The sequence below is a fragment of the Trichosurus vulpecula genome, chromosome 1 (genome assembly GCF_011100635.1).
Source record: "Trichosurus vulpecula isolate mTriVul1 chromosome 1, mTriVul1.pri, whole genome shotgun sequence".
Classification (NCBI taxonomy): Eukaryota; Metazoa; Chordata; class Mammalia; order Diprotodontia; family Phalangeridae; genus Trichosurus; species Trichosurus vulpecula.
In genome coordinates, this window is record NC_050573.1 from 529,808,625 (window position 1) to 529,827,440 (window position 18,816).

At 39.6% G+C, this 18,816-nt stretch overlaps 1 protein-coding gene across 4 annotated transcripts in view; it reads left to right on the forward strand.

Moving 5' to 3' along the window:
• IQCE (IQ motif containing E) overlaps positions 1 to 6,353 on the forward strand; it is a 79,149-nt gene extending 72,796 nt beyond the window's left edge. For all 4 annotated transcript variants that reach the window (XM_036741295.1, XM_036741294.1, XM_036741296.1 and 1 more), the window contains one exon: positions 930 to 6,353. In XM_036741295.1, the coding sequence (XP_036597190.1) occupies positions 930 to 1,060 (131 nt within the window). In that variant the 3' untranslated portion in view covers positions 1,061 to 6,353. The remainder of the gene's footprint in view (positions 1 to 929) is intronic.
• The last annotated feature ends 12,463 nt before the right edge of the window (positions 6,354 to 18,816 follow it).

Below are 18,816 nucleotides of genomic sequence, written 5' to 3' on the forward strand. Positions count from 1 at the left end.
TGAAAAGGTGACACGTTCTTTTGAACAGCTTTGGTGTTGGCAAACGTTTGTTAATTGTTCAGGTATGTATTTAATTCATTAAAATAGCTCAAAGTCATTTGGAGCCAAGTCTCTTTTCTGCCTATTGTTGCTATAGTTCAGTTCTGCCGTTGTGCATGGGTGCATTTTTAAAGGTGGGCTATTGCAAGTCAGTTCACTCTCTGGTCCTCAGTTTCCTTCCTCTGTAAATTGAGGGGTTGAACTAGATGACTTCCTAAGTTTCTTCTAATTCTAAGCCTGTGATCTAATAAAGTGATGAAATTGATTTTCTTACATGCCTGGTTCTGAAGACAGTTCTTAAGAATCATAGATTTAAAGCTTCAAGGGACCTTGGCAATCTTCTAGTTCAACTCCCTCATTTTACAGATGAGGAAAATGAGGCTAAGAGAGAGTAAATGACAGACTTGCCCCAAGGTCACATGACTAATAAGTGGCCAGCCTGCTTCCTGGGATTCCCACTGCAGCCCTTTTTCTGCTGTGCATCCTCAGATGACTGCATTCAAGCACAGCCCTTATTTTGTTTCATACATTCTGTACAGTTGTTATCTTGAGGACAGTTGTGTTCCTTAGGCCTCACCTGGAAGGATCTGAAGCATCCCATTTTTGACTTGGCTTATTTTTCACTGGGTCCTCACACTTTCAGCTCCAGATTCCTCCATTTGGGGGTCACATTTGTAATGAGAATATTTCTTGATAAAACCAATTAATCCTGGCCAGTGGTCTATATTGTACTGCTTTTTTATTCCTGCCTGTAGGGGGAGAACTGATGATGTTTGAGTGTCTGAAATGGGTCTCTTTTGTTCTGGAAGTTCAGTTGCCTGGAGAGGATTGTTTCTTTGAGGAGCTCATATGGTGTTATTGAATCTCACTTTCTTTGTGGTTAATTTCAGCTGTTTCCTCCCATACCCGATTGCAGTCCATTGTTGCTCCACCGGCGGATGAAGTCAGCTCCAACGATTCCGATGATATCGTCATCTCTCCATCTCTGCCCGTGAAGAAAAAAAACTCTCCCCATGTTTAGCTCTAGGCTTTCATAACTGCCCCACACATGAAACCGTTCTTTTATTCTTGGATGAGGTTAAGGCTAAAAGCACATAGGACCACCTTGAGCCCTTATTCTCTGATGCTGGAAGAGCAGTTTGTTTGGTAGGGAAATGACATCTATTTACTCTTCTTAGAGATTTAAAGCACCGAGCTAGCCACAATGCAAAAATTATGATGAGTGGTAGAGAATCAAAGAAAGATTCAGGGGGAGTCAAGGGTAGTCTTTCCATTTGTTTTTGAAAGCGTCATTATCAGCATTATTAGCAGATGAGAGTTATATTTCAAAGAACAAAAGCTGAATTTCCGTTTCTTGTAGTAGAGCTCTTATGGGCATGATACCTCCCACATTCCTGGGCATATCCACCCATCTGCTTTAGAGCTCTCTACTGTACAACTCTATAAAATGGAACTGGTGATTATGTCACTGGGAAAATAGAAATTAAAAAACACAAAATTATAAACCAAAGATGCTACATTAAAATTACTTTTGAAAATGTATTAGATTGGCTTAGCAGAGTGGCCTTACAAAGCCCAGCTGTCAGTGACTGAGGAGAGGCAAAGTCACTGATCACAAAGTAAAAACAAAGTCCTCCCATTCTGACATATAAAAAGCTCTTGGTTCTCATCATCAGTTGTTTTGTTCCTGCTGCATAGTAAAGACCACCCTTAAACCTTGAGCAGCCCTAGCCCTTGTGATGGCTATAACTAACAGTAGGCCAAGTACTAAATTCCTCCAGAATCCAGCTGCCCCAAATGGAAAGAGCTGCCATACTTGGAAGGAACAGCTGAAACACTAGGGATTGTTTGTATCAGAATAGCACCTCATCTTCTATGAGAAATATTTTTTTCCTTAGAAAATCACAGATTAGTACTTTTTTAAAAAAAATACAGAGAACCATCTTCCACTTAAATGGATATATATAAGAATTAGGAAAAGGGTGAAACTTCAAAATGCCTCTTGGTCAGAAGATATGTAATGCATTTTTAGAAAACAAGATCCAGATATTACATTAATGCCCAGCTTTCTGGAATCTTATTCTAAGGGTTCTGGTACAAGCTCTTGGTTCTGCACTCATTTCCTTGTGGCCTGCTCACATTGTCAGCAGGGAAGCAGGTGAGAGAGAGTGATTTACATGATTCTTCTGTCTAATGACCAGATGAACTGTCTCCAGTGCTCTGTCCCCTTACAAAGTTCTGTCTCCATCATAAGTGTGGCGGGATCAAATCAATCTAGTATTTAGAGTCTAGAGGTCATATTTGTACTGTCTTCTGGAGTAATCCTTCAGTCTACACTAGTTCCTTTCTCCAGTTAGGCAGTTTTTATAACACTAGTTGAAAAGTGAAAAATTCATTCAAACAAAAATCTTTTTGCTTTGTTAATAATTTTTGTGGTGTCAAATAATTGTCCCTTAAAAAAATTTGTTTTTGACTGGTGGCTTGACCAAGCTGATTGGTGGTTTTGGCATTTGGGGTATTCAGCCTCACATTTATTTCTTTGTGATCTTCCTCCTCCTTCCTTTCACTCGGTTCCAGAGCTAATATGTTCAATAAGGCATAAGCACCAGGAGGATTCAGTTAAATCGAAGAAATCCATGCCTGTAACTGCTCAGTCAGTATAGGTTAAAAATTAAAATTTCTATTTACTTTTCCCCTCTTGAAAAAAAGAAATTTATTCAATTTCTTTCTGTGTCTGCTTTTTAACTCTTAGGAATTAATGATCCACAAAGTTATTTATACCTTCCTGGGGAGAGAGTGAGGGGAGGGGGTGATAGCCTTCCTTTTTCTGTTGGGAGATTTGGTTGTGTCTACCTTTGAGCCCAAAGCTTCTAGTTCAGATAAGGCTGTGGATGATGACAGGATAACAGGCAACTGTCAACCCAAACCATGATTTTTCCTGGGGCAAACAAGTTCAACGTGCTTCTGTCAAGTCAGAGAAATTTGATTCCTCTCTAGAATGTCAAGAGTGAGCCTGGAAGGAGGTACAGATGACCCTTATAATGTGATCTGTAGGTGTCTGTTGAAGTAATAAATTGGGGGAAGCCCAACCCATTTTCTTCAGCATTTCTAATATGATAAGAGAATTATTTTTGTTAGTAGGCTTAATTTTTCACATGGATACCAAGTAAGAATTGTAAATATGATTATTCTTTCCATATGTTATACTTCAATACTGCATCTAAGGGCTTTTTTTTTTTTGGAGAAGAGGTAAATACATAAGTTCAGTCTTTCAGCTGCCTGAACTCCATCCACAACTAGACTTTTGCCAGAGCGAATGCTCTTTGCATTTCTGTCAGAGCAAGAGAATCCCTTTTAGCAGCGAGGGGTACGTACTACTCTGGTTTCCTGAAATGCCTGTGCTCAGGAATTTCCATAGCTCTCTTCCTGGAGAAAAGCATAGGATGTTGTCAGCTTTTGCTGTGTCTTAACGGTTGCCATTCTATGTATGGTCCTTTCTGTTGTGTGCTACTGAAGTTAAAATTGGCAGAAAAAAGCTGCTGCTAATAGTGTTTGGTAGGAAGAGAAGATGTGCCAAACCCAAGTGTGACTTGTGGGTATGAAGAGAAAGGGAAGCTTCCCAGGCTGACATGCCTAGCTGAAGAAAATAGGCCTCTTTCTCCAGATTGTGCATTTTCCTTCAGTTGAAAAAGAATCTCTCTTAATATTTTGCTGCCTACAGTATGACCCCTTCCACAATCCATCTGTATACTTGCACCTTTATTTGCATTCCCTAGGAAATTGTCCATTTGCCTGAGCAGAAAACAATTGGATTTACTGAAAATCATTTAAGAACCTCAGAAGAAAGCCAAATGCCTATATGAGTGTTTCTGGATCAATCTCAAGGTGAAGATTTGAGAAGTGAGAATTCTCACTGTTTGTAGAATAAACTAGGACCTTAATCCTGAAGACCATGTTTTCACATTGCGAGAGCCTAACTATATTCTGATAGTCTCCATGAGTAGGCTCTGGCTCAGCCACCCACCTAAAGATGGTGGCTCATTCCTCTGAAGGCAGAAGGACTTATATTGCTACCTCCACATCCTCTCTTGGAGGAGGAAATGGCAAACCACTCCGTTATCTTTGCCAAGAAAACCCCAAATGAGGTCATGAAAAGTTGGACGTCCCTGAAAAACGACTGAACAACTTAACAGCTTCTCTGGATAAATAGAACTACAGGTTGTAGGCCTATTTGCTTTACATCTTTCACCCCAACACCACTGCATTCCCTTGAAAATGTAAAATGTATAAGGAAAGAATCATTGTTCTCAGCATGTAGAAAGTTTAATTTTGAAGAGAAAGAAAACACAAACTTTCTCAATTTCCGACATCCTCTTCAAGTAGAAGTGATGGTATCCTCTGGGAACAGAAAGCTTAATTTCAGATATGGAATTTTTCATCATTTTTCTCCCAGATGTGTGCATGTGTTTGTTTTTTAAAATATCAGTATCCATTGTTGAGATGGTGCCTGATAAAGTGATGCTTCCATTGAATTTAAGGGACTGAAAGGGCTTTTTATCTGTGGCTTATCATAGCTCACACCAGCATTCTCAGCCAAAGGAAACTGGATGGCTGCTTCACAATGAGGCTTTTTCCATTTTATCTCTTCAGTGGAAATACTGTCAGAACAGTTTCCATGGGCATCTGCTAGGAACCCTCCATCCCAGCTGCTGCCCATTCTGAGGAACTGACCTTCCCCACTGGATGAATTACCCCTGCTGAGCTTTCACATCCATAATTGTTCTCTTCTATAAGGATGTGGGGGAAATACCCTTGTCAGAAACTGGGGACGAGTTGTTCCATTAGGTTTTCTGAAGATGCCCTTAGAGCTATGTGGGAGTAATTTCTAATTAATCTAAGTGGTAGTACATTTGTATGGATCACTTGCTTCAGATTCACCCACTGGGTCTGGGGATCCTGGGGAAAGAAAGGGGGGAGGGGTGCAGGATATGTGGAATATGCAGGTGTCAAGGCCAAAGTGATAGCTTCACAGTCTCTTCTGAGTAGAAAGATATTTAGATGATGCAGATTGTTAAAAGGGAACTCCATTACTGAATTAGACAGTAATGAAAAACTATTATCTGCACATTAGAATCCATTACAGGGACACTTATTTTAAAAACTGAACTGTAAGATGTTTTAAATGGAGTTAAATCTAAGATGCTGGAAGTATTTGTGTTAGTGTCTTAATCCCAGAGAAAGGAATAACTATTGCAGTGGAAGGTGTGGCTTGGCTGCTTCCCATAGGAGAAAGGGATTTGAGGGCAAAGGGAAGAAGTGCCCACTTAGAGGGTTAAACTGAACACTGTCTAGACAGGGCATGTCTTCCAATAGACTGTGAAATGCAATAGCTATAAAACTGCTTAGACTTGATGATGGGAAGCGGGGTAAAGGTTATAAGGGGAGTGGGAAGAAGCTTAAAATGTTAGGAATATTTACTTTTTTTCTTATACCATTCTTATTCAAGAAACATTGCAAAAGGAAATTAATGATTCTGATTAAAAGGATTTCATTGGACCTATACTCATCATTACTCCCAAAAAGGAAAATGGAAGAAAGAAATGTAACCTTGGTTCTTCAAATGGATCAGAGCCCATTCTCCTCCTTTTCCTCTTTCCCAGCGACAAAGCCAATTGAATTTAGGAAAAAGATCAACTTGGCTTGGATCTGTCAAGACAGGTCCAGCCAAGGTTTGTGTCCAAGAAATAAATGCTCCCTGCAGAAAAGACCAACGGCCTTGTAAAGTCTTCAAGGTACAAATGAAAATTAAATGCCATTATAACCTGTCTAATCTAATTGCAAAGGTTCCATTTTCTTGTTATGGAAGCTCAGTCTGCTCAAATGTTGCTCTTCCTCCATAATCTATAGGGATTTACAGTAGACTTGAGGAAGCAAGAGTGTGATGCAGCATGTACAATAGCATGATCCCTTGGCCAGATTCTGCACTTGCATCTCTCACGCCATCCCCTCTTCAAGTGCCTATGTCCTAATAAATGTGGTATACTCTTTTACCCAGTCCTGTGCTGATCATGGTTAAATAATTTTTTAAGTTGGAGAACTTAGGAAGACTCTTAAAAAGAATGAAACGTAAAACTATTAACTTGGATTGCTAGAAAGAGAATTGCTTTTAATGGTTTCTTAAATTTTTTATTTAGAACTGTTCTAATCTTGTAAATAATTTATACATGAATCTCTTGGAACGGGAAAGGTTTTTACTTTGCCTCTCATTAGTCTTTATAAATAAAAGTTGTTTTGCAGAATAATTGTCTTGATTGCCCTATAAATGGTTCTTTTTAAAATTACTTCCAGGTGTGTTATTGCTTTCATTCATATGGCACAAAGACTTTGGAAATCCCATTTTTCTGGACTTATATAGTTTTGTTCTTGTCATAACATGGGTTCTGAAATTTAGAAACAGGCAAGATATTGATGTATCTTTCCCCCTGCCAACATAAGAGGTCTGCTTGAACTGGTGGCTGCTTGATGCATCTTTTAATCTTCTGTCCATTGCACACAAATGAGGAGAGGAGCTGAAAGAAACTGAAGAGTCAAGGAGTATTTCTGCTAATTTGACTGAATATTTGTTTCAGGAGCAGTTAAGAAGCCTTCCTTTGGAATTCAAACAATACTCATAGAAATGTCCAAAACAAACAGCAACAGAAAAAACCACGATGGGTTTTATCTCTTGGGTTTGCTTTCCCTTGTTTGATTGCAAAGAGCAGTTGCAGCAAGGTGACTTCAGATTAAATTTTATACATCCCCTTTCCACTAAACTGCTTGCTCTGACCCCTTAAATCCTAGGTCTGTTGGTTCAATCCCTTCAAGATTACCTTGTAAATTGTCCTCGGTATTTGGAGGCTAGGCTGTGTTCTCTGGTTGTAAGTTGCTCATTTGGAAAACTTTGTGATTTGCCCTGAAGGAAGAAAGACCTGCAAGATTCTGCATTAACCAGTGGAAAGAATGGTCTGTGGGACACAGAGCTTTGGGCCTCAAACCTGTATCTTCCCCAGGAGTTCCTTTAGTTCAGCAAGGCTTGTATTTATTAGCAGAAAGTCAAATTCTGTGTTGCGAGTGATCTGCACTGGAATTGTGGAGGGTGGGACCACCCACTCTTAGCATGCATTTAGCCTCTTACAAATGATTTAACAATTATACTTTCAGGATTCCCACAATGAAGAATTTCCATTCTTGCTCTGGACTGCTGTCCAGATGGGAAAAACCCACTGTGATGCAGCCTATATGCCTCTGGGAACATTCTTTCCTACCAGAATGTCCATTCCAAAGATTGGGGTCCATGAGTTATCCCCAAATTCCATTTTTCAGAATACTTTAGAATGTAGAAGCCCCTAAGACATCTGGGGGAAAATACTTCCTTACCTTTCCATCCTTTTCCATATTTCTAAAAAAGGCAGTTTTACAGTAGGAGCATTGGGCCTAGGGTTAGAAAATCTCTATTCAAATCCAGCCATGGAACTGTAGGCGTTACAACCTCTCCAAGCCTCAGGTTTCTCACCTATAACAAAAGGGGTGCTACTGCGTGGACTCATATGCAATTGATGCTCATAAATTATTGAGGTTAAATCCAGCTCTTGCCTTTCCTTTACAACTATGTTGCCCCCCACCCGGTCCCCATGCAATTAAGTATTTTCTAACTTGTATTATAGGTATTTGTGTACGTGTTTCATCCCTCCTGCTAGACTATTGTAAGGCACTATGTAAATGTGAGCTGTTAATATTTCTAGAGGTTTCAGAATTTTAACAATTAAGGTGGAAGGAGAGTGGGGGAATAGGTCTTGGATCTCTTCTTTCCATGTCATGGCTCTTTGCCCAAAGTTCTCCCCCCCTCAACCTGTCAAGGTGAAGGTAGCTGCTTTAATATCTTATTTGATCTAGTCCAATTTAAGCTCTGAGTGGCATGTCTGTTAGACATTGCTGACCTAAGGAATATAAGGAAAGTTTAGTTTTCTGAGTGGCCTTGTTTCCATGGTACTGGTTTCAGTTGGAGAGAGGTGGAGGGTGGAGCATAAGAATCATGACCCGTATATTAATTAGGCAGCAGCATAATAGCATGAGGTTCAAAGGAAAGGCTCAAATTCATACCCACTGTAAGAAGCACTGTTCTGAGTTAGGAAATTAAGCCAGCCATTCACCTTAATGCAGTCCTTAAACCAATTTTTTCCAGCCAAAACTCACTTTCAATCATCCTTGTCAATGGAATGAAGTAAGAACAGGCCTTCTTATTCAAAAGAAGCAGGCAGTGAGCCCACCAAACCAATGAGGTTGGAAAGGCATGCAAGATGGGGAGAGCTCTTATAGCAACCACCTTGAGAAGAGTAAAAGCAATCTGGCATCCACGGGGCTTGCAGGGATGAAGAAAGTCCCCTAACTGCTGGAAAAGAGGAAAGAAGAAAGTGCTACAGCTGTGATGTAACTAGGTATCTCTATGGCAGCTGCAGCATTGGAAGAGCCCAGACATAAAATGAGCATTATAAAATTTGATTGCAGATTCTCTCCCCACCTACTACAACCCCAGATTCATAGTCTTGGATCCTTACAAGTCTTACTACCATAAATTCCTTTGGTGCCCCCAGAGTCCATAAGGAACCTGGATTAAGGGGAATCTTTAATGCAAACAAATTAGAGAAGATGTAGCTGGTATATGTACATGACTCAGTCAGGTCATATGGAGCACTTAAATATGTAGGCACGTAGAACCAGTGAACTAGACTCTAGAGCCAACCAGTTCATCTCAGCTATGAGAGATCTCACTGTTTTGCACCACTCTACTCCATTTCTTCCACTGTTGTCTGGAACAGGTCATCAGTGTAAGAAGATAGGGACTAGGGCAAATACCCTCTTTGTCCTCTATCTCCTAAGTGATTTGCCCAGGGTCATACTGCTAATAAATGTCTGAGGTCAGATTTGAACTCTGGTCTTCCTGAGCCAATGCTCTATCCACTGTACCACCTAGCTATCCTCTATCCTATTAATTAATACAGGGCCTTTAGCAGGCTGGATAGGGCAGGGCTTGATTGTGTTTTCAAGCTAGCTTCTAACTGCTTCCTATCCTTCCCAACGTAGAATCTTATAATTACAAAATCCTAGAGTTAGGGAAGGAATCTAGAGACTTATATGAAGCATATATCCTCTCTAAAGCAGCCTGAATAAGCAGTCATTTAGCATACTGCTTAAAGACTAAGCGATGGAGAACTCCCTCCCTCCCGAGGCAGCCTATTTCATTTTTGTACAACTTAGAAAGTATAGATTGAGTAGAAATCTGCTTCCCTGGGACTTCCACCTAAAGGTCCTAATTCTACTCTCTGTGGTGAAGCAGAAAAAGCTAAACACCTTTTGCACATGATAACCTCTCACATATTTGAAAAATACACTCATGATTTGACCCCCAACTCCATTACTAGTTATATGTTCTCTAAGGTAAATATCCTTAATTCCTTCAACTTGTTTTTATATGACATAGTTGCAAGTCTCCTAAGTATCCTGCATGTCACCTTCTAGAGGTATGCCAGCTTCCCTCAATGACATTCCCAAAATATGATGCTGAATTACATGTCCTTGAGGTACTGCTCATAGATAGCTTCCTAAAGAGATCTGTGAGAGTAAGGTAGAAGAATACTGAGTGTTGAATGAACATTGATTGAGCAGAACTTTTTTTCTATGTGCTACTGCCAAGTACTGTGCTAGGTGTTGGGGATATAGAGAGACCTTTATTTTTTACAGGTGAAGAAACACAGGCATGGAGAGACTAAGAGACTTGTCCAAAGTCACACAGTTAAAAGTCTACCTGAGATTTGAACCCAGATCCTCTGACTCCAAATCCAGCAGTTTGTACCACATGGCCTCTCATGTGTGCATGTATGCATATACATATATACTTATGTATGTGTACATATATGGCCTGTGCCATATGCCAAGTGCCGAATGAGTGACACAGTCATTGCCATAGTTAGGAGAGACAGATCACTGGGAGGACTTGAATTGGGCTTTGAAAGACTGGTAAAATTTGGCTATGGGGGAGAGAATTAGAGAAGATACATCTGATTTGTGTTCAGTGAACACAGTATGAAATGTTCACTAGAACTGCCTCCTTATGAAAACGACCTTGCTGTTCAGTCAGTGAGGAGAGAGCAGAAGTTTAAACAGTCTAAATAGTCAACTGTAATTGATTTTAAATATGTCATAGAACGGGATTTAGTCATGTCCCTGCATTGTACTATGGTGCTTACAGGGATTAATTAGCTTGATGGTAGAGGTGCCTTCTCTTTACAATGTGTGGTTTATGGATGGAGTAAGGAAAATGAACCTTTCCATAATTAAGTCCTGGGCAATGAGACCTGGAGGTGACGTAACTGAAGCTCTCCCTAGTGGAGTGCAGGGAGGGCTCTGGCTAGGCACACTGTTCCCTTTTCCTCTTCTCTCCCTCATGCCTTCTCTACCTTTTTACCCTGATGAAATCAGATTATAATGAATCCAAGGAAAGCTTTGAACCAGGAAAGAAGCCACCAAAAAAAATAGAGACCGGATATTGAGAGGGTAGTCTCTTGATTTTACCTTAGGGAAGACATTTTATGGGATTGGTTATTTATAACTGTAATTTATAATTACAAACTAGAAGGGACCTTAGAGATCACTGTCTGACCTCTTTAATAATGATGACTCACATTTCTATAGCACTTTAAGGTATACAAAGCACTTTCTTAACCAACAATACCGTGAGTTATTTAAAGCAAGTGTTATCATTCATTCCTTTTTTTCTGAATCGAGAAAGTGGGACCCAAAGAGTGAATTGCCCATGGTCACATAGCTAGTTAGTGTTGGAGCAGGACACAAACTTAGGTCTCCAAACTCTAAATCCGGTACCATACCGTGCTGTCTCCTTTTATTTTTTAAAGAATCAGCTCCTGCGGCTGGCTGCCTAAGTCACCCGCTCACTGCCCAATAGCCAAGTATTACTGCCTGGGGTTGGGGTGGTGTCCTACCCCTAGGATGGAGGGAGATGGATGGACTAGGCATTGCCTTGGATGTAACCCACCCTGAAATAAAGTGTTGCTGTAGAGAGGTAAAATTCTCATTGACTACCCTGCCATCCCATTATTTCCTTCGTCTCCCAGCATCCCAGGAGTTGGATCTGTTGCCATATAGCTAATTCAATTATCAGCCTTATTCTGACTTTTCAACTGTCTTTTCTTTCTTCTTGAGCTGGGAGGAACTGGCAAGAACAGCAGGAAGAGGAGGAAGTGACCATCGGAAACTCCTCAGTCTCCAAGACCCTTCTGGCTGCTGCTGAGCAGGAATTTTACAAATTCATTACAGAATTTTGAGGATGAGAACCATATTTTTTCCCTTTTATGCTTTCCTGAATTCTGGCACTTGTGACTGGCTGCCAGGAAGATACAATGTGGATTTTATATGTTACCAGTCCCTAGCCTGCTTCCATGCTCATTTCCTTCCTTTCTTGTAATGGAGACCTACAGGCCAAATCCAGCTACAGTAAGGCCTACATTATGCAACATCTTTAGGGGAATGAGCTGTTCCACATAAGTACATTTACCATATAAAAGAAGCTTGCCCTTTTAAACACCAAAACTTGTTTTGTTTTAAACCATTTTGGATGAAAATTTCTCTTAAGATGATATATTTTCATAAACAGAGTATAGGGGACAGAACTGATGCAGTGAAAAAGGCATCAGATTTGAAATCAGAAGATGCATTCAAAATCCTGAATCTGCCACTCATACATATAACTCTGGGCCAGTTACCTGTGTCTTATCTTCCTCACTTGTAAAATGAGGAGATTGTATTAGCTGCTGACCTCTTAGGTCCCTTTCTAGGGCAGCTAGGTGGGACAATGGATAGAGTGCAGGCCTGGAGTCAGACTCATCTTCCTAGGTTCAAATCCAGCCTCAGACACTTACTAGCTGTGTGACCCTGGGCAAATCACTTAACCCTGGTTGCCTCCATTTCCTCATCTGTAAAATGAGCTTGAGAAGGAAACGGCAAACCATTCTAATGTCTTTGCCAAGAAAACCCCAAATGAGCTAACAAAGAATCAGATAGCACTGAAATGACTCAACAACAACAGGCCCCATCCAGCTCTAAATTTATGATCTTATGATCCTGTGACTCAGAATCATAACTTTGGTAATGTAACTTCATCTTACCTGAGTGGGGGGAAGGGGCAGGGAAGGAATATACCAAAAAAACAGGTAGAGCTTTGAGGCAAAACACATTGATGATTCCCCCTCTAATGAAGGCACATTTGTTTTAATACAACTTATATCAGACAGCCAAATCAGGGAGGGATAAAGTAGAGGAAGATAACTATAGATCAGTCCCACAAAAATATTGTACTAAAATGTAAAACAAAATTTTAGCAAGCAGACTATAGCAGTATATCCAAAAATTACTCATAACTAAGATGGTTCAGCATTAGGAAAACAATTAGCATAATTAATAACATAACAAAAACCATATTGTTATATCAATAGAGAAAACAATCTTTGACAAAACAGCTTTTATTCATATCAAAAACCCTTCTTAAAATAGATTAGATGGACAGCGAGGACCCTTCTAACACTCAAATTCTATGATTCTGTGTTTCTTTAATATAATATCTCTAAAACCAAGCATTAGTATCATTTGCATGGTAAAACACTGAAAACTTTCTTTAGTGCAGAGTGTCTTCTTTCCTCAATACTATTTGACAGTTCTAGAAATAACAGCTATAGCAATAAGTTGAAAAAGATAACTTTAAGGTATAACACTGGCAAAGATAAAAATTGTCTTATTGCAAATGACATGATGGTTTACTTAGAAAACCTCAGAGAATCAGCGAAGAAGCTAATCAAGATAATAACTTCAGCAAAACAACAGGGTACAAAATTCATAAAAATCAGCATTTCTATGTAGTATTAATATAAACTAGGAGAAAATGACAGAGAAATTCCTTTCAAAATAACTACAAAATGCATAAAATCTCTGGGAGTTAACTTACCAAGATACACTCAGCAAATTTATCAGAATATAAGTCATTCCTCAATTGATAAATGGTCAAAGGATATGAACAGGCAGTTTTCAGATGAAGAAATTAAAGCTATCTATAGTCATATGAAAAAATGCTCTAAATCACTATTGGTTAGAGAAATGCAAATTAAAACAACTCTGAGATACCACATCACACCTATCAGGTTGGCTAACATGACAAAACAGGAAAATGATAAATGTTGGAGAAGATGTGGGAAAATTAGAACACTGATGCATTATTGTGGAGTTGTGAACTGATCCAACCATTCTGGAGAGCAATTTGGAACTACATCCAAAGGGCTATAAAGCTATGCATACCTTTGACTCAGCAATATCACTTCTAGGGCTGTATCCCAAAGAGATCATAAAAATGGAGAAAGGACCTATTTGTACAAAAATATTTTTTATAGCAGCTCTTTTTGTGGTGACAAAGAATTGGAAATTGAGGTGATGCCCATCAATTGAAGAATAGCTGAATAAATTGTGGCATATTAATGTAATGGAATACTATTATTCCATAAGAAATGATGAGCAGGCAGATTTCAGAAAAACCTGGAAAGACTTACATGAACTGATGCTGAGCAAAGTGAGCAGAACCAGGAGAACATTGTACACGGTAACAGCAACATTGTGTGATGATCAGCCCTGTTAGATTTAGCTCTTCTTAGCAATCCAATGACTGAAGACAATTCCAAAGAACTCATGATGGAAAATGCTATTCCCATCCAGAGAAAGAACTATAGAGTTTAAATGCAGATCGAAGCATAATATTTTCTCATTTTTTTTTCTTTCTCACGGTTTCTCCCTGTGGTTCTGATCTTTCTTTACAACATAACTAATGTGGAAATATGTTTAAAAAATATGTACTTACATTCAATACTTCAGAAAAAAGACCAGACCCAACCAAAAAAAAAAAAACAAAACCAAGACACATTGAGGACTTGTATAAATACAACATCAAAACACTGCAAAAGTAAAAATAAATAATAATTGGAGAGGGATTGTTTATAAGCCACACCAACATATAATGATGAAACTACCAAATTACTTTACAAGCTTAGTGTTAAACTGGACTAACTAATAATCATTTGGAGAAACAAAAGGTATAAAATCTCAAGAGAAATAATCATAAAAAACAGGAATGAATGGGCTTTATTAGAGCTCAACCTATGTCATAAACCAGTAATCATCTAAACTCTTTAGTATTAATTAAGAAATTGAAAAACAGATCAGTGGAATAGGAATTGACTAAGTCCCAGAAGTAACTGAACACTGAAATGCAAGAATGCAAGCTACTAGAAGAAAGATTCCCTATTCAACAAGTGTTTGAGGAAAAATTGGTAACTAATTTGGCAGAAATTAGGTTTCAACCAGCATTTCATACCACATACCACAATACTCTCCAAATAGAGAGGTGACTTCTAAAAAATCACATTATTTAATATGTAATGCTAAATGGAGTTTTGGGGCCATTAAACCCTAGGAAGTCTTGATGGGACTAACTTTTTTTCTTTCCATCTGTATCTTTACCTCAGTTTCCCCATCTGAAAAATAAGGATTATGGTGCCTTCTGGCTCTGACGGTATATGCTTCCATAGTTATTAGGAATATTTTCTATAAATGTGCTGTTCTACAATAAAAAGATGTCCTCTGATCACACTGAGGTATGTCATAGAGTTAATTGCCCCAGACTCCCAGATTCTTTTTGTGCTAGTATTAGCTGCTTATAGATTTTTTCTATTTTCTTCTTGCATGTCAGCTCTCAGTTCTGATCGCTGTCATTATATCTACCTCTGGCATTCTCTCTCTCCTCTCCCCCTCCCCCCTTTTCATTTGCTGTTTCTAATCTGTTATGTAATAAGAAAATAAATAAGCTTGTAAGGATAGTGTATAAAATAGAGGAAAATGGACACTGAGGGAGAGACTTAGGGGCTGGGTAAACTACATATTGGATGAACTTTGTAACAACTCATTTTGGCTGTGTTCCTCCCACTTTCTTCCAGGTTCTTGGCTATACTGTAGATAAGGAAGGCTGCTGGATAAATCCCCTCCAAATAAATGAAGGTTTTCAGTCCTTGAAGCATGGAATAGCAGAAAGGGCATTGGACTAGAAAGCAGGGAACCTTGGATTTAAGTCTGGTCTCTGCCACTAACCTTGCCCCTTTGGATCTGGGTTCCCTCATTTTGGCCTGGATGATCTCTTAAAGTCCCTTTCACATCTAACATTCTGTGATTCCACTATTTGACCACCTCAGCCTAGCTCTGGGCAATGTCAATATTAAGCCTTCACCCCATTCTGTGCAAGATGCTTGAAACCCTCCCATAGACAGTGTAGTCTTTCTTCTCGCCATTAATAGCACTGGGCCTTTTTGTATTACAAGCAGATTGAAAACTGTTCATGGGTGATTTACATCAGCTCTATCCAGCCAGGTCTCTGTGTTATTTCAAGTGTTTGCTGCAGCTGTCAGCCCTCCAAGCTCAGTTTAGTGCTGACAAAAGCTAGAGGACTGAAGGGGGGGAAACCCCCCACCACAAAACCTCAGCACCTCTGTGGAGACTGAAGGCTTGCTCACTTGTTCTTTACTCCCCATACAGGGGTCTGTTGGAGCAGAAACATCTGGGGAGTGGCCTCCATCCAAGTGTAGCTGAGCTCTTAATTACTTTAGCACCATCTACTTCCCTCCTCCCCACTCTCTCTCATGTCCCCAGTATAAGAGTATTTTTGGCTCTGGCTTTAGTTCACAGAGGAACTTGTCACCCTCTCTTTGTGAAGACTGGGACAATTGTATGCTTTAGAAATGAGCTCTCAGTGAATAATTTCCAGTGCAGCCCTGGGAAAATCTATGGGAGATGTCTGGGCTGAGAGGGGAAAAACCAAGCAGAGTCCCTCTGGACTACAATTCAAATTCACCCACAGATCTAAAGACAGCAGTGGATGTTTTTTTTGTTGAATTCACAGTGGAGGAAAGAAAAGTTGCCAACTCCCCTGTTTGTCCTTCACGCTTGTTAGCAATGAATTTGGTGTTTGATAAACTTCCAGTAATAGTAACAATCATAATACTTAGCATTTGTATGGCACTTTAATGTTTGCTTTACAAATATCTCATTTTATCCTCACAACAACCCTGAGAAGTAGGTGCTGTTATTATCCCCACTTTACAGATAAGAAAACTGAGGGGATCAAGTAAGTGGTGCAGTGAATAGAGCACCGGCCCTGGAGTCAGGAGGACCAGTGTTCAAATTCAGCCTTGGACACTTGACGCTAGCTGTGTGACCTTGGGCAAGTCACTTAACCCTGATTGCCTTGCCTACCCCTCCAAAAAAAAAAATAGAAAACTGAGGCAGAGAGCAGTGAAGTGACTTGCCCAAAGTTACTCAGCTACTAACTGGCTGATGCTGCATTTGAATTCATGTCTTCTTGACCCTAGGTCCAGTGCCCTATCCACTGTGCCACTTAGATTTCTCTACAGATAAGGTTTGATTTTTCTGAAGAAAAAGTGTTGTAGCACTAAACTGGGAATCAGAAGAACTGAGTTCCAGTCGCAGCTCTCTTTCTGATTAACCATCTGACCTCTTAGCCTGCTTCTCCATCTGTAATATGATTGGGTTGGACTATAGAGGATCTTGAAATTTCCTTCTAGCTCTTGCACAAAATTCATCACAGAACTAAATATTAAAACCTGAAAATGTGAAAGGAAGAGTCACTTCACTCGATCGTCCAGTTGTTGTTAGAAGTTTTCTGGCCACAAGGAAGCAGGGCTGTGCTGGTAAATGCCAGAGAGCTCAATACCCCCAAAAATGTATGTGACACACTTTTAATCTTGGTCTGCATTATTCCCATTTTCTCCATCACTTAAGCCTAGACAATAACAATAAATCAAGCCCTGATGTATAGCGTTTGCTGATTTCCTTTCTGGGGTACAAACGCTCACACTGAAAATTTAACAATCAGCTCTCCCTGGCTTTGTTGAACTGGCTCCAGCATACCCTTGTAAGGAAGCTACTATTTCTTGTGGCAGCTCATTCCATTTTGGGGGGGACAGCTTTAATTTTTAGAAAGCTTCTCATGTCCAGGTGAACTACACTCGCTCCTAGTTCTGCCCTCCAGGAACAAGCAGAAAAGTCTCTTCCCCATGAAGAGGGAATTCATGCTATACGAACCCTACTAAGTCTCCTCTTGAAGATAAATATCCCTAGTTCTTTCGAACAATCTACCCAGGGCATAGTTTCTAAACTTTGCTCTTATGGTTGCCTTCTTTTGGACACACTCCATTTTGCCAGCATCCTTCCTAAAGTATAGTACATGGAACTATATGCAATATTCTAGATGTGATCTGACTAGAGCTCAGTAGAGCAGAACCCTCACACACACCCCTCCCCCAAGCTCACTCTACCCTCATCATTCAGGGACACTGTCCTCTTAGTATAGCCTATGATTATTTTAGCTTTTTTGACTGCCACATCACTTTGTTGATTCATATTGAACATATGGTCCACTAAGACCTTCAGATCTTCCTGATTGTCTCGGTATATATGAAGTTAATTTTTTTGAACTCAAGTGTGGAACTATGGAATTATACATACATACATACATACATACATACATATATATATATATGTATATATATATTTGCCCCTATTAAATCTTATCACCGACTCATCACTCTAGCCAAACATCTTTGGGGATCTTGTGTTTTCCAATACATTAACTAGCTCCTCTCAGATCTGCGGCAGCCACAAATTGTTATAAGCATGCTATCTATGGCTTCATTCAAGTCATTGATAAAAATGTTGAATGGAATATGCCAAAGGTCAGATTTCTTAGGCAATACATTAGACTTTCCTCCAACTTGATTTAGAGTACTCTTTGGACCTAGTTATTCAACCACTTCTTAATCCACCAAATGCTACTATTATCCTAGCCCACTTTTCTCCATCTCTGACATTCTGTAATTCTAATGAAATGACCTCTGCCTAAAGAAAGCTTTAAAACAAAGCTTCTCTTCCTGGCAAAGTTAAGGGCAGTAGCAACCGCTCTAAGCTAGGGAGCTTCATCAAGAACAAAATCATGTTGGACTAACCACATCTCATTTTCTTTTTCTTTCTTCCCTCCTCCCTTCCTTCCCTTGTTTGTTCCTTCCTTCCTTCTTTCTTTCTTCCTATCTATCACAGTGCCTGGCACATAGTGAGCACTTAAAAATGCTTGTTGACTGACTGATCAGGGAAATGCTAAATGAATGGAATATTTAGATTTTAGCAAAATATTTGACATAGGCATCTATGCTTCCCATATGGACAAGATGAGACATCTCTAGACGATTATATAGTGAGGTAGATTTAGGACTTTTCGAATGACCTGATCCAAAGAGTAGTCATTAATAGGTTAATAGCGACTTGGAAGGAGCTCTCTAATGGAACACCCCAGGGACATGTTCTTGACCTTGTGCCGTTCAATATTTTTATCAGTGACTTAGATGCAGTCACAGATGCCATGTTTGCCAGATTTATAGGTGATAAATGTTGGGACAGATACTAACCCAATGAGTTGGGATCCAAAATGATGTAGGCAGGCAAGAAAAATAAGCTGAATTGAATAAGAAAAATTTCGTAAGGAGGAATGTTAAGTTCATAGGATCATAGATTTAGAGTTGGGAGGAACCTTCTGGCACCATCTAGCCCAATCCCCTAATTTTACAG